The sequence below is a fragment of the Saccopteryx bilineata genome, chromosome 1, assembly GCF_036850765.1.
Source record: "Saccopteryx bilineata isolate mSacBil1 chromosome 1, mSacBil1_pri_phased_curated, whole genome shotgun sequence".
Lineage (NCBI taxonomy): Eukaryota > Metazoa > Chordata > Mammalia > Chiroptera > Emballonuridae > Saccopteryx > Saccopteryx bilineata.
This window is the reverse complement of record NC_089490.1, coordinates 101,986,610-102,011,261: the sequence shown is the minus strand read 5'-3', so window position 1 is coordinate 102,011,261 and position 24,652 is coordinate 101,986,610. Positions and strand designations below refer to the sequence as shown.

The following is a 24,652-nucleotide window of genomic DNA, read 5'->3' as shown; positions in this document are numbered from 1 at the left end:
ATAGCCACCATTCCATTGTATCTGGGATTGTGTAAGTACTTTCAATTTTCTTTTCTTTTTTTTTTTTTTTAAGATTTTATTTATTTATTATAGAGAGGGGAGAGAGAGAGAGAAGGGGGGAGGAGCAGGAAGCATCAACTCCCCATATGTGCCTTGACTAGGCAAGCCCAGGGTTTTGAACCGGCAACCTCAGTGTTTCCAGGTTGACGCTTTATCCACTGCGCCACCACAGGTCAGGCGGGATTGTGTAAGTACTTTACCTTCATTACTTTGGTTAGTCCTTACAACAACCTCAAGAAGGTAAATAGCACCATGAGGCTCTGAGATTCTTTTCCAATGATCACATAGGGAAAAAATCACAATCATTCCGATGATCACATACTTTTGCTATGATCACACACCTAAAAATCTACAGGGATAGGTTTCAAATGCAAGGCTTTGACTTCAGAGTCAGGTCTTTTAACACTTTAAGCTGACATTCTCATCTTTGAAATATGTCCACTGTAAATCTGTCTCTGACTTAACCAGATAGAAATGAATCACTTTCGTGGATAAAGCGTCAACCTGGAATGCTGAGGTTGCCGGTTCAAAACCCTGGGCTTGCCCGGTCAAGGCACATATGGGAGTTGAAGCTTCCTGCTCCTCCCCCCTTCTCTCTCTCTCTCTCTCTCTCCTCTAAAATGAATAAATAAAAATAATTTAAAAAAAATGAATCACTTTCTTCTCTGTGTTCTCATAGTATTTTGTTTCTATATTCAATTATGCTAATGATAATAGGATTTATTGAGAGCTTGACATATGCTAGACAGTCACTTTACATGCATAATCTAATTTAATCCTCATAAAATTCTGAACTAGATATAATTATTTCAATAGTCATATATGGTAACTGGGGCTGAGAGATAGAAATAAGTTGCCCAAGTTTATACAGCTACCAAGTGTCAGAGCCAGCATTTGAACCAGTCTAATGACAGAGCTCAAGGTTTTAGCACTAGCAATTTACCTTCCACACTAGGCTGTTAACTCTTTGATGGCAGAAACATGTTTGTTTTTATTTAGGCATCCCTAGTTATTTGAATAATGCCTGTTTTATAGTACATGGTAAATATTGAGTAAATAGTCAACACATAATATATCTTCTTTCCCTTCTTCATAAAGGGACAGGGGTTGTACAATGTGTACACTACCCCTTCTCCCCTACACATACCCACACATCTTCCTGATACATCCCTCAGAAGTAGTGTAACTTCTTTTCCTCTTTTAGACATTACTTGATGGTCATTTTTACCTTAGAAAAATCTTGGTTTGGGCCTGACCAGGCGGTGGCGCAGTGGATAGAGCGTCGGACTGGGATGGGGAAGACCAGGTTCGAGACCCTGAGGTTGCCAGCTTGAGAGCGGGCTCATCTGGTTTGAGCAAAAGCTCACCCGCTTGAGCCCAAGGTCTCTGGCTCGAGCAATGGGTTACTCGGTCTGCTGAAGGCCCGTGGTCAAGGCACATATGAGAAAGCAATCAATGAACTAAGGTGCTGCAACGTAAAACTAATGATTGATGCTTCTCATCTCTCTGTTCCTGTCTGTCTGTCCCTGTCTATCCCTCTCTCTGACTCTCTGTCTCTGAAAAAAGAAAAAATCTTGGTTTGGGGCTGGGTGGGTTGCAGCCACAGAGCTGTAACAGTTCTCCTTACTATTTCAACAATTTCTTCCTTTTAACAGAAATTTTCAAGTGAAAATTAACATCTTTATTTATTTACATCCATTAAAGATCTAAAAAAAATTTTTGTTTTTGTATTTTTCTGAAGGGAAAAGTTGGGAGGCAGAGAGAGAGAGACTGCTGCATGTGCCAACCGGGATCCACCTGCAAACCCAGGGGGCAATCCTATGCCCATCTGAGGCCTTGCTCTGTTGCAACCAGAGCCATTCTAGTGCCTGAGGCAGAGGCCATGGAACCATCCTCGGCGCTGGGGGCCAACCTTGCTCCAGTGGAGCCTTGGCTGCAGAAGGGGAAGACAGAGATAGAGAAAGGTGGAGAAGCAGATGGCCGCTTCTCCTGTGTGCCCTAACTGGGAATCGAACCCGTTACTTCCACACTCTAGGCTGACGCTCTACCACTGAGCAAACTGGCCAGTGCCAATGATCTAAAAATTTTTACATCTTTATACAACAACCTAGTGAGGGGTAAGGCTGATATTAACTCATTTTTATAGAGGATTAAACTGAGGCTAAAAATAAGAAAATTATTTTCTGCAGGTTACACAACTAGAAAATATTACAGCCAGGACTTGAACTTAGGCCATTTAATTCCCAGATCCTGTACTCTATTAGGGAACGATGTCAACTTTTACTTCCTTAGTATTATAATACCAGATGAAACATTGTAGCATTTAGCCAGGAAAGCAGAAAGAATATTTTAGCAAAGGTAAAGAAACCGAAGGCAAGAATATGAAGAAAGCTGAATAGGTAAACAGTGCTAAGCAAGCAGAAAAATTTGTAGAGATAATGCCGAGGATAAGGAGAAGTAGGATGTGGAGGAGACTCTGAGATGGAGATAGGAACAGGAACAGTGGGGAAGGTGGACTAAAACACAAGAAAGTTTGGTATTCAAAGTCAAAGCACCCAACAGCATCAGGGCAGCGAAGGACACCACGGGATGACAGGAAGGGTGGCGGAACAGCACACCTACCGCGCCTGCCCGGACCCCGCCCCGCCCCGCCCCGCCCCGCGCTCGCGCCCGCGAGCCCGAATCGTCCCCGCCCTCCCCCAGGTCTCTTAGGTGATGCTGCAGCCAAGATGGCGCCAGCGGTGGGTTCGGAGGCCTGAGCGAGATGCTCCCGGTCCTCGGCGGCGGCGGCGGCCTCGGCCCGGGCCTCGGTTTTCTCCCGGGCGTGAGTGCCCAGGCTTCTCTCCTTCGGCCGGGTTGACCCTGACACAGCGGAGACGGCCACGAAGAGAGGACGCAGTGAGGAACCGAGAGAGCGCGCGGCGCCTCCCGCCTCGGCACCATGGCTGGGCTCATCAAAAAGCAGATCCTGAAGCACCTCTCCAGGTCAGTGAGAGCTTCGGGCGCGGGGGCCAGTCCGCCTCTGCCTTGGCCGCACCCGACCTGCGGCGGGGACTGACAGCCGTGCAGGAGGCGACCCTGTGCCTCCCCGCTCCGGAGGGGCCCGGTTCTCCCTTCGCGGGCGGCGCCCGGAGTCGGCCTCACGAGCGCGCCCCTGGCCGGCGGCCGGCTCGTGGAGCGGCGCGGAGGGCAGCCGCAAAAGGCGGTGGGCTGGGGCCGCCCCCGCGGGGCGTCTGGGGGCGTCCCGGCGGAGACCCGGGCTGGCTTGGCGTCAGCTGCTGCCCGGGCTCCGGAGGAGGACGGCGCGAGCTCGGTGTTCGCCTCCACTCGGGGCAGAGTGGTTTCGTTAACCCGGGGCGCCCGGCGCGGCGTGGGCTCTTCTGGCAGAGTCTTATCTTGAAATGATAACCTTTTTATTGTTCTGAATTCACCCCGCCGTGCCCGCGCGGGTGCAAGGGAGGGTGTGCCCGTTTGCACAGTAAGGATTTATTGCAGGTAAACAGTTCCCAGCTTTGGCAAATTCTATCTGGAGTCATCTTAGCCCCACGTCATTCTCACAAAAACAGTTGCTTTTTTAAATCCAAGACTCATAAATTCACAAGAGTCAACATCTGTGGTGGTAAACCCAAGACTTGTCGTTCTTTCCATTTCATAAACGCGGTTTTAGTTAGAAACATGACTCAGTAAAGCTGGCAGTTTTTTGCTCCTGGCTTCTCTAAATGTAGGAACTTGTTTCCAAGTTGTTAACAGCGAATCCAAAGCGCATGGTTATGACCCTTTTCTCTCTCTTTTTTTTGTCTGTAAGTTAATGATTACTTTTAACTCAATGTAGAAAAAGACTAGGGTACATGATATTCTTGTATAGTAGTGACAATTCTTGGTTCTACAGATCGTTGTATATCACAGGTTATATATTGGGGAACAAAATTAATATTTCTGTGAATTGGCAAATATTTTCCTCATAACATTGAATAAGATATAACAGATTTCTTAAAGTAATAAATAGCAGCATTTATGAATATACATTTCTTATTGTTACCATTCATTAAAATGTTTCTTTTAAAATTGTACACAGGGTCCATATGAATAGCGCATTTTGGAAGAAGATTTTATCTTTATTTTTAATTTATTATTTAGGTAAAAAGTTTGACTTAATCAGATGTCCTTCAGTCTTTCTTATGTTTAGATCGACAAGCTTATTCAGACCTACAGAAAATGATTTGAATGTTTCTCACTCTCCCCAGTGTGAGAATACATAGTTCCATTCTATGTAGATGCAAGGGAGGAAAGTTAATTCAATGAGTGCCTTAAAGCATTAGTTTCTCTTGAAGAACAGTTGAGAAAGGACTATTAAAAATTAATAGTTGGGGTAATGACTTACTGCACAAAATAGACAACACCCACATATGCAAAATTTGTATGATTTCTAATATCTGTGTTCTAACTAGTAATGAGGATTTTTTTTCAGAGAGATTTTGAAACACTTTTTTAGTTATTTCATATTTTGAAACAACTCAGGTGACTGAAGAGTCACATTTATATTCTTGGTTACTCTTACTGCTATTGCTGTCATCTTTTTATGTTATTTATAAACCTAAAGGTTGACAATAGATGAAACAAGGAGGTAATAGCTATTTGAGCAGGAATGAACTTTTGAAATTATCTGAGTCAAGCTTAATTTTATAAATAATCTAGTAGTGAAGATGTCACTACATATATTGATGTGATCATCTGAAATACAGTTTAATACAGTTTAACAGGAAATAGTTAAAACGTATTACCTCTCAGTAGTAGATAGTACATACTGCCAGTGAATGCAACCATGACACCTTCTCCAAGGGGGCCTTACTGACTGACCAAATTTTCTCATAGCATTCATTCTCATTTCTCAGTATATATCTGCTGTTTGTTGGTCTTTTTCACTTGACTGTAAATCCCATGATGGCAGGGATTTTTGTTTTGAGTCTAGCATAATGGACACTCAACTTTTTTTTTAATCAAAAAATTTTAGAAAAAGTTTTTTTAGATTTTATTTATTGATTTTTAGAAAGCGGGGAGAGAGAGAGAGAGAGAGAGAAAGAGAGATAGAAAAGAAAAGGAAAGAAAAAAGAAAGAAAAAGAAAGGTAAGAAGCAGGAAGCATCAACTCATAGTAGTTGTTTCCTTTATGTGCCTTGACTGGGCAAGCCCAGGGTTTAGAATTGGCGATTTCATCGTCCCAGGTCGGTGCTCTGTCACCTGTACCACCTAGGGTCAGGCCTAATTAAAAGAAATTACTGGTTTTAGGGAGAGAGAGAAAGAGAGAGGGAGGGAGAGAGAAACATTCATCTGTTCCTCTGTGTTCCCTAAAGTGGGATGGAACCTAGAACCTTTAAATATTGGGAGGATGCTCTAACCTATTTTTTTTTTTCTTTTTGTATTTTTCCAAAGTTAGAAGCCTGGAGGCAGTCAGACAGACTCCTGCCTGCGGCCTACTGGGATCCACCCGGCATGCCCACCAGGGGGCGATGCTCTGCCCATGTGGAGTGTTGCTCCGTTTTGGCCAGAGCCATTCTAGCGCCTGAAGCAGAGGCCATGGAGCCATCCTCAGCTCTGGTGCCAGCTTTGCTCCAATGGAGTCTTGGCTGCGGGAGGGGAAGAGAGAGAGGGGAAGGAGAGGAGGAGGGGTAGAGAAGCAGATGGGCACTTCTCCTGTGTGCCCTCACCGGGAATTGAACCTGGGACCTCCACAGGCCGGGCCAACACTCTACTGCTGAGCCAACCAGCCAAGGCTCTAACCTATTTTTCGAATGAATGGATGAATGGCACCAATCAACTGACTTTGCCTCACATTGCTTTTTTTTGTTTTTTAACTGAGTCAACATTCTATTCCACAATCTTATTGTAGTTTACCTGTGTTTTTTAGGAAGCAATGGGTAATCAAATCATTGAATAAATGTGGGGTTTATGGTATCCTGGACAGAAGGACTAGGAAAATTGGGGGTCTTTCAGTAGGGAATAAGACTATCTGGGAACCACCAGGAAAAAGAGTGTTTACTCTGAGCCTTGAGATTAAAGTATGGTGAAACTATAAGATTAAAACCCAGACCAGTGTTACCTGGATATAGGTGCTTGAGAAATAGGCTTTGAGGCCTGACCAGGCGGTGGCGCAGTGGATAGAGCGTTGGACTGGGATGCAGAGGACCCAGGTTCGAGACCCCGAGGTCGCCAGCTTGAGCGCAGGCTCATCTGGTTTGAGCAAAAAGCCCACCAGCTTGAACCCAAGGTCGCTGGGTCCAGCAAGGGGCTACTCGGTCTGCTGAAGGCCCACGGTCAAGGCACATATGAGAAAGCAATCAATGAACAACTAAGGTGTTGCAATGCGCAATGAAAAACTAATGATTGATGCTTCTCATCTCTCTCCGTTCCTGTCTGTCTGTCCCTGTCTATCCTTCTCTCTGACTCACTCTCTGTCTCCGTAAAACAAAGAAAAAAAAGAAATAGGCTTTGAGTAAATGCTGAACTATTTGAGATATTTAAATCTATATACTTGTTTTTTGCCTAATTGTTTAGTTTCTGTCCCAAGTATGTCTTTTTTTTTTTTTTTGTATTTTTCTGAATCTGGAAACGGGGAGAGACAGTCAGACAGACTCCCGCATGCGCCCGACCGGGATCCACCCGGCACGCCCACCAGGGGCGATGCTCTGCCTATCCTGGGCGTCGCCATGTTGCGACCAGAGCCACTCTAGCGCCTGAGGCAGAGGCCACAGAGCCATACCCAGTGCCCGGGCCATCTTTGCTCCAGTGGAGCCTCGGCTGCGGGAGGGGAAGAAAGAGACAGAGAGGAAGGCGCGGCGGAGGGGTGGAGAATCAAATGGGCGCTTCTCCTGTGTGCCCTGGCCGGGAATCGAACCCGGGTCCTCCGCACGCTAGGCCGACGCTCTACCGCTGAGCCAACCGGCCAGGGCCCAAGTATGTCTTGTATTGTTAATAAAATTAGTTTATATACTTGGAGCTGATCTGAAATTGATAGGTGTGAGTTGGGGGGGAGAAGGAGGAAAGGAGAGAGGAGGCCATTTGCAGATTTCATTTGCCTATTTGGTGGGTTGGAGATTGGAGTTGTTACATTTTAAGAGAAGTGAAACAGGAAGTCTTGAAAGGAGAAATTACCCTGATCTTTCATACTGTAATTGGTGCAGAATATGCTTTGTGTTTTGTTTTGTTGTTTTTTTGGTTCTTTTTTATTTTATTTATAGAGACAGAGAGAGAGAGAGAGTCAGAGAGAGGGATAGATAGGGACAGAGAGACAGGAACGGAGAGAGATGAGAAGCATCAATCATCAGTTTTTTGTTGCGACACCTTAGTTGTTCACTGATTGCTTTCTCATATGTGCCTTGACCGTGGGAACTTCAGCAGACCGAGTAACCCCTTGCTCAAGCCAGTGACCTTGAGTCCAAGCTGGTGAGTCTCGCTCAAACCAGATGAACCTGCGCTCAAGTTGGTGACCTCGGGGTCTCGAACCTGGGTCCTCCACATCCCAGTCCGACTCTATCCGCTGGGCCACCGTGTGGTCAGTCCAGAATATGCTTTGGAAGCTTTCTTAGGGGTGTCTTTTTTCACAAGGGAATGGAAAGTTCTAAAGAAAAGTTATAATAATTATCAGAAAGGAAATAAGAGCAGGAGCTACTTTTCAGTTTAAGACCTCGTTGTCTTTTTCTGTGTGTGTGTGTATACCTATGCTTGAGCAGAAGCAAAGGGGAAAATAGAAGCTGGAAGATGGGGTGTATTTAAGCCAGAACCTGTACAGGGGTAGGGAATATTCAGATACAAATACTCCCGCTTCTGCTCTGGCTCAAGGCATACTATAATGGGTACAACAAGGTTTACTGGGGAGTAGGAGTTGGGTGGACAGACATACATCACACCTGAGGGGAGTCTATGTACTGTTTAAAGCAGTGATGTTCAACCAGGGGTGATTTTGCTCCTCTGGGGAAATTTGGCAATGTCTGAAGACATTTCTAATTGTTACATTTGAGGAGGGGATAGGGTTAAGGTACTGAAATCTAGTGGTTAGAGGCCAAGGACACTGTTAAACATCCTACAATGCACACAGCCCATTCCCACACAGCGAAGAAGTATTTGGTCAAAATGTCAATAGGTTTGAGGTTGAGAAACTGGTTTAAAGTGTACATGTGTGTCAGATGATTGAACTAGGATTTCTGTGCCAGTGAAGGTTATTTTGTCTGTAAACAACAAAACCCTGCTCTGTTTAACTTAGGTAAAAAGGTAAATATAACTGAAAGCTGTTGAGTCACAGAATAAGGGAAAGTACAGGAACTAGCCAGCTCCTAGGACCTCATTAGAAGAGTTCTTGAACCTCAACACGGTTTATATTTTGGACGAGATAATTCTTTGTTGTGAACGGCTGCTCTGTACATTGTAGAGTGTTTAGCAACATCTCTGATCTCCATCCACTAGATTCCAATAGCAGTCTTGACAATGAAAAGTATCTCCACACATTGCTAAAATGTCCCCCGTGGACAAAATGGCTTTTGCATGTGAACTACTGCTTTAGGGTGCTGTCCCATCTCTCACAATTCCCAGTTTGTGATCTTTCCTTCCAAGTTTCAGATTCTTGGGAGGGAGAATTGGTTTGGCCCAGTTCTATTTATCATTGTGTCAGCAATGGCAAAGGATTATAGGTACAGCAAAGATATGATCAGGGAGTGAACTAATATCTTGTGTCAGGCTTGTTGTCTTTAATAGGCACTAAACTAAATTATGTGTCAGAGGGCCTCGTTTGCTGTGTTCAGGAAATTGAACTTCATCCCATGAGATGACTGCTAATCAAGAGTTCCACACAAAAGGACATGATCACTAAAGATGCCTGCTTGTCAGTTTGGTTTTTTTTCTTTTTTTTTGTACTTTTCTGAAGTTGGAAACAGGAGAGGCAGTCAGACTCCCGCATGTGCCTGACCGTATCCACCTGGCCTGCCCATCTGGGGTGTTGCTCTGTTGCAACCAGAGCCATTTTAGCGCCTGAGGCAGAGGCCATAGAACCATCCTCAGTGCCCCGGCCAACTGTGCTCTAATGGAGCCTTGGTTGCGGGAGGGGAAGAGAGAGACAGAGAGGAAGGAGAGGAGGAGAGGTGGAGAAACAGATGGGCGCTTCTCCTGTGTGCCCTGACCGGGAATCAAACCCAGGACTCCTGCATGCCAGGCTGACGCTGTACCACTGAGCCAACTGGCCAGGGCTACCAGTTTGGTTTTTTTTTTTTTTTTTCTTTCTGAAGCTGGAAACGGGGAGAGACAGTCAGACAGACTCCCGCATGCGCCCGACCGGGATCCACCCAGCACGCCCACCAGGGATGATGCTCTGCCCCTCCGGGGTGTCGCTCTGCCACGACCAGAGCCACTCTAGCGCCTGGGGCAGAGGCCAAGGAGCCATCCCCAGCGCCCGGGCCATCTTTGCTCCAATGGAGCCTTGGCTGCGGGAGGGGAAGAGAGAGACAGAGAGGAAGGAGGGGGTGGGGGGTGGAGAAGCAAATGGGCGCTTCTCCTATGTGCCCTGGCCGGGAATCGAACCCGGGTCCCCCGCATGCCAGGCTGACGCTCTACTGCTGAGCCAACTGGCCAGAGCCCAGTTTGGTTTTTGAAGTCCAGGGATTAGTAGCAATTGTCTGGGGTGGCAATAGAAAGTCTACAGAGGGGCTCTGATGAACTTAAATAGAAAAGTAATGTATTGGAAGGATGTCAGTATCCCATGGATTTATGGGAAATTTTACCAGACTTGGAAAGGGACAAGATTCATGCTAGTTCCAAGGTTTTAGGTAGCAGAAACTACCTAGAACTTAAACTAAGTTCTTAACTAGTTGCTTAAACTAAGCGGAAAGAACAACTAGAAAGAGGGGTCGTCTGAGAAAATTGCTGAATATTTGGAATATTTGTTTAAGAGATTAGGAAGGATTGAGCACTTGGCAGAATCTTGTGACTGAATGGCAAAGTAATGAGAGTTGAAAGATTGCCTCACAGTGTTTGATGGGATGGTTTAGGTTGCAGAAGGAAGGAAAGGAGGAAGGGGAGAGGGAAGGGAAGGAAGGAGCTGTATATAGCCTTGGGAGAAATGGAGAGAGCCATCCAAGAATTGGAAATTTATCTAGGTGGAAGAGCAGTTGAGAAAAACAAATGAAAGAACTGGAAGGTTGGAGATTTTTCTGAAAGTATTATATTGAAGTTTTAAGATTTTAGAGGTGAAATAGGCCCAATTTTAGGACATGGTGTCAGATAAGGTCATGGAAGTGAATTGCTAATGAAATTAAGCGTGTAATTGGAGATGAATGCTGTTAGGTCTATAATTGTTCATGTACTGGACATTTCATTTTTTTAAATTTAAAAAATTTAAAATTTTTTTAGTGTGTGCGAGAGGGGGGAAGGGAGAGAGATGAGAAACATCAACTGGTAGTTGCAGCACTTTATTTGTTCATTCATTGCTTCTCATACATGCTTCGACTGGGGGTTCCAGCTGAGCAGTGACCCCTTGCTCAAGTCAGCGACCTTGGGTTCAAACCAGTGACCTTTGGGCACAAGCCAGCGACCATAGGGTTATGTTTATGATCCCACACTCAGGTTGGAGACCCAGCGCTCAAGCCAGCGACCTCGAGTTTCCAAACCTGGGTCCTCAGCATCTCAGGTCGATGCTCAATTCAGTATGTCACCACCTGGTCAGGCTAATTTTTATTATATTTATTTTTAGCGAGAGAGGAAGGGGAGGGTGGAGAGAGACAGACAGATAAAAACATGAATCTGTTCTTATATGTGCCCTGACCAGGGAATTGAACTGACAAATGATGCTCTAATCAATTCAGCTATACAGCCATGGCTGTACTAGACTTTTTTTTTTTTCCTTTTACAGGGACAGAGAGAGAGTCAGAGAGAGAGGGACAGACAGACAGGAACGGAGAGAGATGAGAAGCATCAATCATCAGTTTTTCATTACAACACCTTAGTTGTTCATTGATTGCTTTCTCATATGTGCCTTGACCGCGGGCCTTCAGCAGACCGAGTAACCCCCGCTTGAGCCAGAGACCCTGGGTCCAAGCTGGCGGCTTTTTGCTCAAGCCAGATGAGCCCGTGCCCAAGCTGGCGACCTCAGGGTCTCGAACCCAGGTCCTCGGCATCCCAGTGCGACACACTATCCATTGAGCCACCACCTGGTCAGGCAGACTTTTTTTTTTTTTTTAAAGATTTTATTGAATCAGGCCCTGGCCGGTTGGCTCAGTGGTAGAGTGTCGGCCTGGTGTGCAGAAGTCCCGGGTTCGATTCCTGGCCAGAGCACACAGGAGAAGCGCCCATCTGCTTCTCCACCCCTCCCCCTCTCCTTCCTCTCTGACTCTCTTCCCCTCCTGCAGCGAGGCTCCATTGGAGCAAAGATGGCCGGGTCACTGGGGATGGCTCCTTGGCCTCTGCCCCAGGCACTAGAGTGGCTCTGGTCGCAACAGAGTGACGCCCCGGAGGGGCAGAGCATCGCCCCCTGGTGGGCAGAGCGTTGCCCCCTGGTGGGTGTGCCGGGTGGATCCCGGTCGGGCGCATGCGGGAGTCTGACTGTCTCTCCCCGTTTCCAGCTTCAGAAAAATACAAAAAAAAAAAAAAAAGATTTTATTGAATCATTTTATGGGGGGGGAGTGAGAGAGAGAAGGGGGGAGGAGTTGGAAGCATCAACTCCCATATGTGCCTTGCCCAGGCAAGCCCAGGGTTTCGAACTGGCATCTTCAGGGTTCCAGGTTGACGCTTTATCCACTGCGCCACCACAGGTCAAGCTGGGCATTTTTAAAAGGAAGTGCAACATAGATTTTTATAGACTGTCAAATTATTTTCTCAAATGAAAATTTTATATAATCGATAAGCTAGTTATATTTATATCTTCTATTTTTATGGTAAAGTTCAATAAACTTTTTGAAAGTTTATGTGTACTGTACCAGGTCTTGAGCACTTGGCATTAGAGATACAAAGGGGTAAAATATGGTCTCAGCTCTTGGAAACTTCAATGATTCCCATCCTGGCAAAAGAAGCATGGGTAGGATCACAGGATGTAACCTACTTATAAAACTACTGTATTCTGCCATTGAAATTTGTGAGATTTGTTTTACTTGGATTAGGCTACTGGAAAAAAAAAATTGAGTTAAATGTTACCTTTTAGGATTATAAATAAATTTACTTTTATAAATTTGGATATTTTAAGGTAACTTGGTTACTTGACAGTAATCTATAAAAAGTAATCTTCCATAATGTTTATTTTGACACTAGATATACTAGTTATTTATTTAACAAATATTTACTAGTGCTACTTTGGTCCATGTTGCTGGGGCAAGAAATCCCTGCCCTCAGTGGAGTTTACATCTTAATCAGAGGATGCTGATAGTAAATAAATAAGTGAAGTACATTATATCAGTTTGTGGTAAGTGCTACTGAAAAAAATAACAGGAAAGGGTGCAAAAAGTGTCCAGAGGTGGGGCTGGGATTTGTAATTTTAAATCTGTTGAATCCAGAAGCCTTAATTGAAAAGTTGATAATTTGAGAAGAGATCTGAAAGACTGGTGGAAGAAAGGCAGAGATCCAGAAGTGGGAGCTTGCTTGTTATTTCTGATACATATCTAGGCCACCAGTAACAGGCAGAGTGAGGAGTGAAGTGTGAAGTGAATAGAAGATAAGATCAAAGGCCAGAACTTGTGGGATAGTGTAATGACTTGGCTTTTACCTGAGTAGGATTGGAATGCACTGGAAAGCTTGGAGCCAAGGATCTCTCTGCAGCCACGTGGGAAATAAATAATAGCAGGGCAAGCGCAGAAACAGGAGCCCAATTAAGAGTGTTAACTATCCAGATGAGAAAGATATTGTCTTGGACCTAGATGGATGCAGTGGAGTTGTTGAAATATTGTCCGGTTTTAGATGTATTTTGAAGGTAAAATCACAGGATTTTGTTGACAGATGAAATGTGAGTGAGAGCAAAAGAGGGCAGTCATGGATGACTACAAAGTTTTTGATACAAGTAGCTGATAAAGTAGAGTTCTGTTCGCTCAGTTGGAGAAGACCGCTGGAGGTGTAGGCTTATGGATGAAGATCAAGAGTATGGTTTTGAACCCTGGTCGGGTTGTTCAAGGGATGAAGTGTCGACCTGGCATGCCAGGTGGGTTAAGATACTTACAAGAAGCAGTCAGTGAATACACAATTAAGGGGAATAACGAGTTGATGCTTCTCTCCTCTCTCAAATCAATGGAGGAAAAAAAGTTTGGTTTTGGATACATGAATTTGGATATCTTTTAGATATCTATGAAGATTTTTTTAAAATTTATGATCTAATTTATACTACATGTTTAATCTGGCAGCAATGTGAGTGTTTTTTGTGTGGTTATTCTTCAGTTTATGCACTACAGAATTTTAACAGTAGGATGTTTGTTTCGTTTTGTTGGCTAGTATATACACTATGTAGAAGTATCTGAAATTTGAGCAGGTGCCCATTTCTTTCAGATTAACTTCCAAGTAAACCAGTTCTGAGTCTTACGAAAGTTATTTTCCGGACGTTGATTTGAAAACTTTAGGTAAAAAAAGGGTTGGATGCTTGGTCCATTGGATGTTGTAATATCATCATTCTAGAATCAGAAATCAGATTTATTCCTGTCTATCAGAAGGTAATTATTAAAATGGTGATATGTGTCATTTGTCTAAGGTTAAAAGTTTGAAAGTTTGTCAGGTGGTGTTAAGTGGTTAAGTCACTGATCCAGCACCCTTTAAATTTGATTTTTCTATGCTTCCTTCTCAGGCTGTTGTTCCCACCTAATGGCTTGATATTCTTAAACTCAGCTTTCAACATTGCCCTTATTACTTATGGTGTTTCACCATCCTGCTGCAGTATCCCTTAGGAGGTTCTTTTTTTTTTTTTAAATAAATAAATTTTTATTAATTTTAATGGGGTGACATCAATAAATCAGGGTACATATATTCAAAGAAAACATGTCCAGGTTATCTTGTCATTCAGTTATGTTGAACACCCATCATCCAAAGTCAGATCGTCCTCTGTCACCTTCTATCTAGTTTTCTCTGTGCCCCTCCCCCTCCCCCTCTCCCTCCTTCCCTCCTCCTGCCACCCGGTAACCACCACACTCTTGTCCATGTCTCTCAGTCTCGTCTTTATGTCCCACCAATGTGTGGAATCCTGCAGTTCTTGTTTTTTTTTCTGATTTACTTATTTCACTCCGTACAATGTTATCAAGATCCCACCATTTTGTTGTAAGTGATCCGATGTCATCATTTCTCATGGCTGAATAGTATACTATGGTGTATATGTGCTACCTCTTCTTTATCCAGTCTTCTATTTTTTTTTTTTTTACAGTGTTTAAAGCCTTTAAGCAAACTCTTGGCCAATACAGCAAGAATCCATTAAAGAGTAGTGTCCTTAACAAGTTCACCAAGTCCAAGTTGGCCCCAACACCATGCCAAGTCCCTGATAAATGCAACCCAACCAGTTCAGTCTGTTAGGAGCTGTCCCAGGGAGCAAGAGTCCAAGAAAAGTCCACATCCAGGAAAAGTCCGCATGGCACTGAAGTTGTTGTCACAATTCTATACTTTGCAGCTCACGTCCAAGTCCCAATGACTGCTGCTTCTATTTGGTAATGATTCAGGTAGACTGGAAAAGCCATCTGCAGCATGTGTGGAGATGGAGCTTCTGGTCTCTGCCTGGAGAGATGAGACCAGGTTGCTTTTCCCTGGAGCTCTGCGACTGTGGTGTGGTAAAGAGAACCTTGGGATACACTAAGCTGGGTGGCAAAGGTAGATTCATAATAGAAGTTGGCAAAAGGGGGAAAGAGAGCTCTAAATTAGGAGTAGGTACCAGCCTGAAATATGAGTGGGGCATTGAGGTAGGAGGGATAAAGGAAACACTATATATTAAACAAAGCAGCAGAAAATAGGACTATCAACACCTACAACAGAGATCTTCGAGGGAAGAATAAGAAACCTGACTATTCAGGCAAGACATAGTTAAGTGGCCCTTGTGCAAATGAGATCAGTTTACCTGCTTCTTGGAAGAGATACCCTAGGCTCGTCCACAGTGTTGTAGATGGGGCCGACGGCCCTGGGCACCTTCAGCCTTCAGTGGCAAACCCCAGCATTCTGGGCAAGGTTAGGTCATAGGTGGCTGGAGCAGGGCTGGAAGAGACTGAACCCTCCCTTAGAGGAGCGAGGGGGAAGCCTACCTTCCAGTGTCCCTGTTTCCTCACAGCAGAGGCATGTAAGTCTGGCAGGCTTTAGCTCAATGACCTTCCTTTCCACTATTGAAGCAGGACCCAGATGGCATCCTATGAGACCCCTTTGGGGCATTGGAGCCTTTAAGGGTGTATCCTAAAAGCTCGTAGTTCCCCTGATCTCTATTGGGCTTTTTCTGCCTCTTGGTATCTTAAAAGCCATGCTCAGAAGATCTCGCTGAGGGGTTTGAGGATCCCCATCCGCCTATATAAATCTTTTCCATATATCTGGGGCTATTTGGAAAAAGACAAAACAGTGCTATTAGCTGAATCAAATAAAGAAGGTAGTAGTTTGCAGGAGAAAAAGATTTGGCGTCTCCTGTTCATCAGCATTCAAAAGAAATTTAAAATTTTTTAAGTAAAAAGCATGGTATGGTAGACCTGTAGGAGTTCCAGGATATGACTCCCCCTTTAAATTTTTTTTTTTTAAATTGACCTTAAAATATTTGCTGGGTACACTTTAATAATACCTTGACTTTAAAGATTGTAAGAAATACATAATTCGAAAGGTTTGACAAAATACAGCAAATGCTTTTGCTCCATATGCAGGAGCATTGTCAGTTTAACCAGTTTAGGAAATCCAATAATAGAACAATGAATACAGACAATGAGCTATATAACATGCTTAGCAGCCTCTCCTGTTCTGACAGAGGTTACTATAGGAGGTTCTTTTATTGGAAATCCTTTGACTCAGCAGTTCTTTGAAGTTATGGAAGCATAATTTCTCTGTTTCTTTTTACTTGTGTGTTATATATTGCACTTCATGTTAATACTGCAGTTTTTGGTGTATTTTAATATTCTTTTATTGATTTGAGATAGAAAGACAGGAAGGGAGAGAGAGAAGGAGTAGAGAGATGAGGATCATCAGCTTGTAGTTGCTTCACTTTAGTTATTCATTGATTGCTTCTCATACATGCCTTCATGGGGTGGGGGCTCAAGCCAAGCCAGTGACCCCTTACTCAAGCCAGTGACTGTGGGCTTCAAGCCAGCAATCCCACACTCAAGCTGGTGACCTCTGGGTTTCAAACTGGGGAACTCAGCTTCAAGCCAGCGACCCCCTACTCAAGCTGGTGACCTCAGCGTTCCTGGTTGACACTTTATCCATTGCGCCACCACTGGTTGGGTATGTAGTTTTCAGTGTAAACATTTCCTTAATACGTTGATCTATATATTATATTATTTAGGATGAGTAATTAATATTTCTATTTTATATTGGTATTTAATCAGTTGGCATTAGTGACTGGAGATTGGATGTAAGTAACAAGTAGAAGACTTAATGACTATTTCTCTTTGAGTGAAATATGAACAGTTATCATATCAAGACCAAGTTATTAAAACTGAGAGCTGAAGCAGATACGATTTGAGATTAGTAATTTATTGTTTGTTTGATTTTTTTCAGGCAATTTTTCTGTCTGATAATTCACTGACTTATTTTTAGACCTCACTGAGGCAAAATGCATGTAATATATAAATTTTTTTTTTTTTTTTTTACAGAGACAGAGAGAGAGTCAGAGTGAGGGATAGATAAGGACAGACAGGAACGGAGAGATGAGAAGCATCAATCATTAGTTTTTCGTTGCGCATTGCGACATCTTAGTTGTTCATTGATTGCTTTCTCATATGTGCCTTGACCACGGGCCTTCAGCAGACTGAGTAACCCCTCGCTTGAGCCAGAGACCTTGGGTCCAAGCCGGTGAGCTTTTTGCTCAAACCAGATGAGCCTACGCTCAAGCTGGCGACATCGGGATCTCGAACCTGAGTCCTCAGCATCCCAGTCCGACGCTTTATCCACTGTGCCACCGCCTGGTTAGGCAAAATCTTGAATTCTATAGTTATCTATCCTTTAAGACTTAGTTTTTTGTATATATGCTCTTTCTACTCAAAAACACCATTAAGAGAGGGGTAACTGGCTTCTTTTGCTACTGCTACCATAGCATCAAGTGTTTTTTTAATCTACGGTTATCTGTTTGTAAACCTTTTGTAATTTTATGTTAGTAATTAATATTTAGGGATAAACATACTAATACCAGAAAATTCAGATATTAAAATTTTTTTTTTTTGTATTTTTCTGAAGCTGGAAACGGGGAGAGACAGACAGACTCCCGCATGCGCCTGACCGGGATCCACCCGGCATGCCCACCAGGGGGCGATGCTCTACCCCTCCGGGGCGTCGCTCTGCCCTGACCAGAGTCACTCTAGCGCCTGGGGCTGAGGCCAAGGAGCCATCCCCAGTGCCCAGGCCATCTTTGCTCCAATGGAGCCTTGGCTGCGGGAGGGGAAGAGAGAGACAGAGAGGAAGGGGGGGGGGTGGAGAAGCAAATGGGCGCTTCTCCTATGTGCCCTGGCTGGGAATTGAACCCGGGTCCCCCGCACGCCAGGCCGACGCTCTACCGCTGAGCCAACTGGCCAGGGCCAGATATTATAAATTTTTTAAAGCTCTGCTACTAGATATTAAATTTGAGTTTCTTTAAATTTTTCTTCTGCTGTGATGCTTTATATTTAAATGAAATAAACTATAAAAGGGGACATCCATAATATGTAATATTTATCTTTAAGAAATATTGTAAATATCCTCATTGATAAGTCATTCATTTATTTTTTTCTACCAGTGATTAAAGAAGGTTCTGTAAGATATATAAATAATACTAAACGCTAGGAATGTCTTCCTGAAACAATACAGTAGACAAGTAAGTAAATAGAATTTAATATAGAATATAAGTTTTATGAGATCAACTTTAACGTAAGTAGAGACAGTTAGATGGTGATCTAAGCCTCAGAGAAAATTACAAAGCAGTAATGAAATAAAAGCATATAAACAGCCTGACCGGTTAGCTCTGTTGGTTAGAGCATTGTCCCAAAGTGCAAGGGTTGCTGGTTCAATTCCTGGTCAGGGTACATACAGGAACAGCTCAATATTCCTGTCTATCTCTCCCCTCCTTTCTCGCTGAAATCAATAAATGAAAATTTTTTAGAAAGCATATAAATGATAGCTTAGTTATATAAAATGGATAGTTATTAGATCTGTTTTCTCTGACTACAGCATGCATACCAAGGGAATATTTAAGGAAAATATTTAGAGATGTTAAGGGGATGTAGGTCCTTCAAATTTGGCTGCAACTTTATTTTTCACTCTTTTCCAGTTTTACACTTCTTCCTACCTACCCCTTCACCCATCTTTTTACTAATTTTTTTGGAGGCAAATTATGTCCCTAAATGAGAGGACATCCTTTCTGGCTTCATTTTCATTGTCCGTCTTCCATAGACAACTTTAACTAGGCTAGTCTTCACTGGTCATCGTACTTTTGAAGTTTTTAAGGTCTTAAAATATATTCTTTGTTTTATTAAAACAAAAGCTTCATATGTGTTAGTTCTTCAGATTGTCATCTGTTTAAGGGCAGATGCATCCTGATAGGCTCTGAATTCTGAGGACAGTGACTGTGCTTGTCTTATTTGTCATTGTACCTTTAATACCTATCACAGTACTGTGGTACATAGTAATTGTTCAGAAGCATATTTAGCTGACTCGAGAAATAAGTTTATACTACATTGGCCTTCGTAGAATATGTAGGATGCTCTGAATCCATTTTTGGCTGGTTTAAAGTTGACTCATATCCAAAAAATTTAGATTAAAAACTTTTTAAAAATTTTTTTATTTTTTTGTATTTTTCTGAAGTTGGAAATGGGGAGGCAGTCAGACAGACTCCTGCATGCGCCTGACTGGGATCCACCAGGCATGCCCACCAGGGGCAGTGCTCTGCCCATCTGAGGTGTTGCTCTGCTGCAACCAGAGTCATTCTAGCGCCTGAGACAGAGGCCATGGAGCCATCCTCAGTGACCGGGCCAACTTTGCTCCAATGGAGCCTTGGCTGCGGGAGGGGAAGAGAGAGACAGAGAGGAAGGAGAGGGGAGGGGTGGAGAAGCAGATGGGCGCTTCTCCTGTGTGCCCTGGCCAGGAATCGAATCTGGGACTCCTGCATTCCAGGCCGACGCTCTACCACTGAGCCAACCGGCCAGGGCTAAAACTTTTTTTCCAAATAAATATTGCACTTCTCCAGTTTACTTTATTTATTTATTTATTTACAGGGACAGAGAGAGAGTAAGAGAGAGGGATAGACAGGGACAGACAAGAAGCATCAGTCATCAGTTTTTCGTTGCACGTTGCAACACCTTAGTTGTTCATTGATTACTTTCTCATATGTGCCTTGACTGCGGGCCTTCAGCAGATCGAGTAACCTCTTGCCCGAGCCAGCGACCTTGGGTCCAAGCTGGTGAGCTTTTTGCTCAAGCCAGATGACCCCATGCTCAAGCTGGCGACCTTGGGGTATCGAACCTGGGTCTTCTGCATCCCAGTCCGACGCTCTATCCACTGCGCCACCGCCTGGTCAGGCTCCAGTTTACTTTTGAGTATATAGATGTAGTTTATTGCTGGATCCCTCTTTGGTTTGTGGTTTACTTCTCATAGGTAACTTTACTGGTTCTATGAAATGAAATGAGGATTATAGTTTTAACTGGGTCTTTTAACAGTTAATTTGACAATTTGTATTTGTAGATTTTATGTCTTTTAGAGTCCTTGTCTTAATTGGTTTCATTTAATGTTGAATTATACAGGTCAGTCTTGGTATAACTTTTGTGCAATATAGCTATCTCATGTTTTAAATTAGCATTTTTAATATAATTTTTAAAATATATATTAATTTAATAGAGTAGTGGCAATTCCATTAGTAGAGAGATTGAAGAAATCATAAATGGCTAATTTATCTTAGAATTTTAGCAATGCCTTTAGTTAATCCAGTGTGAAATACAACTGTATTTTAAAAAAGTGAATCACAGCTAAATATTTTTATTATATCATTCCTTTCCTTTTCCTTCCCTTAAACTTGCTCCCTCTGTGTCCCCTGTGTACCCATTCCCTGCAGCGATCCATGCTGGCTGTGGTGGAGATTGGTGTGCTGTGAATTTCATAATCACCCAAATGAGTACCAAAGGAGTCTAAGAAACCCTGGCAACTGGCTACTTGCTTTCTCCAGTAGGGACCTTTTGTCTGAAATTTCCTGCCCTCAGGTAATACTTCTGTTCCCCATGTATTCTTTTGTGTTTTTTTTTTTTCCCTATAAATGCGAGCACTTATGCCCCTCTTAACAATACTTAGAGAATAATTTCTAATTTTTGTTTTAGTTAGATACAGATTCCATTAAAAAAAAATGTAGCTACCGGGTCATGAAATTCCTTTTATAACTTTTTTTTTTTAACAGAGACAGAGAGAGAGTCAGAGAGGGATAGATAGGGACAGACAGACAGGAACAGAGAGAGTTGAGAAGCATCAATCAGTTTTTTGTTGCGACACCTTAGTTGTTCATTGATTGCTTTCTCGTATGTTCCTTGACCGTGGGGCTACAGCAGACCGAGTAACCCCTTGCTAGAGCCAGCGACCTTCGGTCCAAACTGGTGAGCTTTGCTCAAACCAGATGAGCTTGCACTCAAGCTGGCGACCTCGGGGTCTCGAACCTGTGTCCTCCACATCCCGGTCTGACACTCTATCCACTGCGCCTCCGCCTGGTCAGGCTAGAACTTCTTTTCTGGCCCTGGCTGGTTGGCTCAGCAGTAGAGTTTCCATGAGGGGTATGGAAGTCTCAGGTTCAATTCCCGGTCAGGGTGCACAGGAGAAGCAACCATCTGATTCTGCCTCCCTCCCCCACCTCTCTCTCTCTCTCTCTCTCTCTCTCTCTCCCTCCCTCTCTCCTTCTCCTGCAGCCATGGCTCAAATAGTTCAGCAAAGTTGGTCCAAGGCACTAAGGATGGCTCAATGGCCTCCACCTTAGGCGCTAAAATAGCTCAGTTGCTGAGCAATGGAGCTGCAGCCCAGCTGGGCAGAATATTGCCTGGTTGGAGCTTGCTGGGTTGGATCATGGTCCAGGTGCATGTGGGAGTCTGTCTCTGCCTCCTTGCTTCTCACTTAATAATAACAATAATAATAATAACAATAACACTTTTTTTCTAATATTAGGTTTGGCAGTGCATGTATAACCAGCTCTTTATCATGTTGCCAAGAGAAGAGTTTAATATTTTAGAGTCAGATACTTGAAAATAGTAATTAGCATTTGATCTATTCTTTAATGACTAAGGCTTCATAGTCTAATATAATTAATGAGGTATGAAAGTTCTTTTGATAAAGAGGATGCTTTGATCAGTTCTCACTGAAGGATTTAAGAGTTTACTTTGTGTACTTAATGTTAATTGTATTCTTCATTAAGGAGATAGAAATAAATAACTCATGAATAGCAGTGAAAATAGGATTCATATTTGAAGGATATAAGGCAGGGGTCGGGAACCTTTTTGGCTGAGAGAGCCATGAATGCCACATATTTTAAAATGTAATTCCATGAGAGCCGTACACGACCCATGTATGTTACACATTATCCAATAAAAATTTGGTGTTGTCCTGGAGGACAGCTGTGATTGGCTCCAGCCACCCGCAACCATGAACATGAGCGGTAGGAAATGAATGGATTGTTATACATGAGAATGTTTCATATTTTTTTTATTAAAGATTTGTCTGCAAGCCAGATGCAGCCATCAAAAGAGCCACATCTGGCTCGTGAGCTATAGGTTCTTGACCCCTGATATAAGGGCTCCCTAAACCATTCTTTCCTCGCTCCCTTGTTCCTTTTTAAAATTCATTATCAGGGAAAGCGGTTATGTTATAAAACCAGATTTGAATGGCACTGAATTTCTTTCAATTTAGGAATCAGTGAAAAACTCAGTATCATTAATAGTCCTAATGCTTAGAAACTGTATCCATGTAAATACTTGCAACCTATTTTTAAAGTCTAGTAAGAAATTGGTAATTAAAGAGTAACTACAAATGAAGTTGTACAACTCATTACATACTCACCTAGGAGCAATAAGATAGTTGATAAACTTCTTGGCTGTATGTTGGCTAGCAATTGTATAGGTATGATGACATAAGTCTTATTTTTCCAATATTCTTGTCTATTTTGATTCCATACTGCTCACAAAAATTAAGGGATATTTTATCACTTTATATTCATTTTGAAATATCCCCTAATTTTTTTTTTTAAACAACCACAACTTTTTATTATTATTATTTTTTTATTTATTCATCTTTAGAGAGGAGAGAGAGACAGAGAGGGAGAGAGAGGAGAGAGAGACAGAGAGAGAGAGGGGGGAGGTGCTGGAAGCATCAACTCCCATATGTGCCTTGACCAGGCAAGCCCAGGGTTTCGAACCGGCGACCTCAGCATTTCCAGGTCGACGCTTTATCCACTGCGCCACCACCAGTCAGGCCATATCCCCTAATTTTTGTGAGCAGTATATCATTTGGGTATCTAGATCTCTACTAGAATTGCTGAGGGAGAGATGCCAAGCTTTAACCTTAGACCAGGGGTCTCAAACTTGCGGCCCGCCGAACAATTTTGTGTGGCCCGCAGACTAATCCACGAAGTTCAAAATATTTTGGATAAAACTAAGTAAGCCTAGGGGCCTACTTGTATTTTTCATTTCTCTAGCATCCTAGCTAGATATTAGCTTAGTTAACAGCAGTTGTGATGTGAACTACAGTTTCTGGTTGTTTTGTGACACTGAGTAAACTGCATGTACGATTGTGCTTGTTGTACTGATTTTTTTTTTTTTTTTCAACTGCAGTGAGAAAAGTGTTGCGTAACAGTTGCCTTTTGTAGACCTAGTGCGGCCCCCCGAATGGCTGTGATCTTGCTCTGCGGCCCACATGCTGAGTTGAGTTTGAGACTCCTGCCTTAGACCATTAGTGAAACCTTTGAGATTCTCTCTAGGATATTGCTAGTTAAGGACTTTTTGTTTATGATGTCATTCAAAGATGGTTCTGATTTTGTCTGTACCTCTAGGAAATCCTCTGGGACCTTTGCTCCTAAAGGATAGCCATAATTAATCCTTTGCTTTTTCTAGATTGTACCTTCTTAACACACCTTTTTTGGCCTGGTTTACACTTAGCCTATTGAAGATGAGGTGTTATGGTTTTATTCTGAGTTTAAACCACAGCTATTCAGAAATTTATTCAAGTCACCTACCAAGTTTAATTCCTTGGTAATTTCTTTACCATCTCATTTTAATCAATTATGATTCCTTTTTATTTAAATAACCTTGAATTTATGTTCTTTCTACTGAAACTAGCACATAGCCCTACGTCATACAAAGTAGATATCAATATTTGAATTTCTCTGTTGTCACTACCCAGATTTACTTTCTTGCATCAGTTGCAGCTAAGTATTCTGGGTTCCTTCTGGTCTCAATACTTCTTTTTCAGTCCTTGGCACTGTTATCAGAGATCTTTCCAAAATGCTAATTTTATCATTAATTTTTTGGTAAGAATCTTTTAATGGCTCGTGTTTTAAGCTTTTTAAAAAAATGTTTGTTTATAACAATAGAATTTTTTTCCAAAAAATATTAAAATAGAACATTATTGTATAAAATAGACAAAAGTAGAGCTTCTCTAGTGGTCAGTAATTAGAGGAGTGAGCTGTCATATCCTTTTCCTTTTTATTTCTTCTATCTGGGTTAAATCATGAGCAGTCTTCTTAGTGGCACTGTGGAAATGATACTGAAGTGTAGGATGAGGCTCAAATTTCTTGACCTGAGAAATTTTCTTGACAGGCCTTCATGATCTGGCTTTAGTCAGCTTTCAGAGTTCATTTCTTTTCGAGCTACCTCATGCCTTGCACTTCATCTTTGCCTATTGAATATGAATTGAGAACCTTGCTGCTGCTTTGCTGGAAATGTTCTCTTTACCTTACTCTTACTCTTAAAACTCTTAGTCTTCAAAAATAGCTGCTGCTTTGCTGGAAATGTTCTCTTTACCTTACTCTTACTCTTAAAACTCTTAGTCTTCAAAAATAGCTCAAGTACTCTTTCCTCCTTGAAGCCTTCCTAAAGCAGTATTCTTTTTATTTTTATAAAAAGATTTTATTTATTGATTTTACAGAGAGGAGAAGGTGGGAGAAGCAAAAAGTATGAATTCATAGTTGCTTCACTTTAGTTATTATTCATTGGTTGCTTGTCAGAGGTGCCTTGACTGGACAAGCCCAGGGTTTCTAACTGAGGACCTCAGCATTCCAAGTCTACAATCCACTGTGCCACCACGGGCCAGGTAAAAAGCAGTATTCCTTTTAACATAATTGATCATCTCTTCCCTTGTACCTCCATCTTATACTGTCCTTATTTTTATTGTAATATCTGGCACACAGTGCCTGGCACATAGTAAGATGTTAATGTACTGTGATGGTTTCTGTGGTTGTCTCTAATAATAAACTGTGAGGTCTTTGAAAG

At 42.6% G+C, this 24,652-nt stretch overlaps 1 protein-coding gene across 1 annotated transcript in view; it reads left to right on the top strand.

Annotated features, from left to right (window-relative positions):
- The first annotated feature begins 2,766 nt into the window (after nucleotides 1–2,766).
- BLTP3B (bridge-like lipid transfer protein family member 3B) overlaps nucleotides 2,767–24,652 on the top strand; it is a 131,808-nt gene continuing 109,922 nt past the window's right edge. The window contains 1 exon segment of the mRNA XM_066262303.1: nucleotides 2,767–3,045. Coding sequence (XP_066118400.1) covers nucleotides 3,002–3,045 — 44 coding nt within the window. The 5' untranslated portion in view covers nucleotides 2,767–3,001.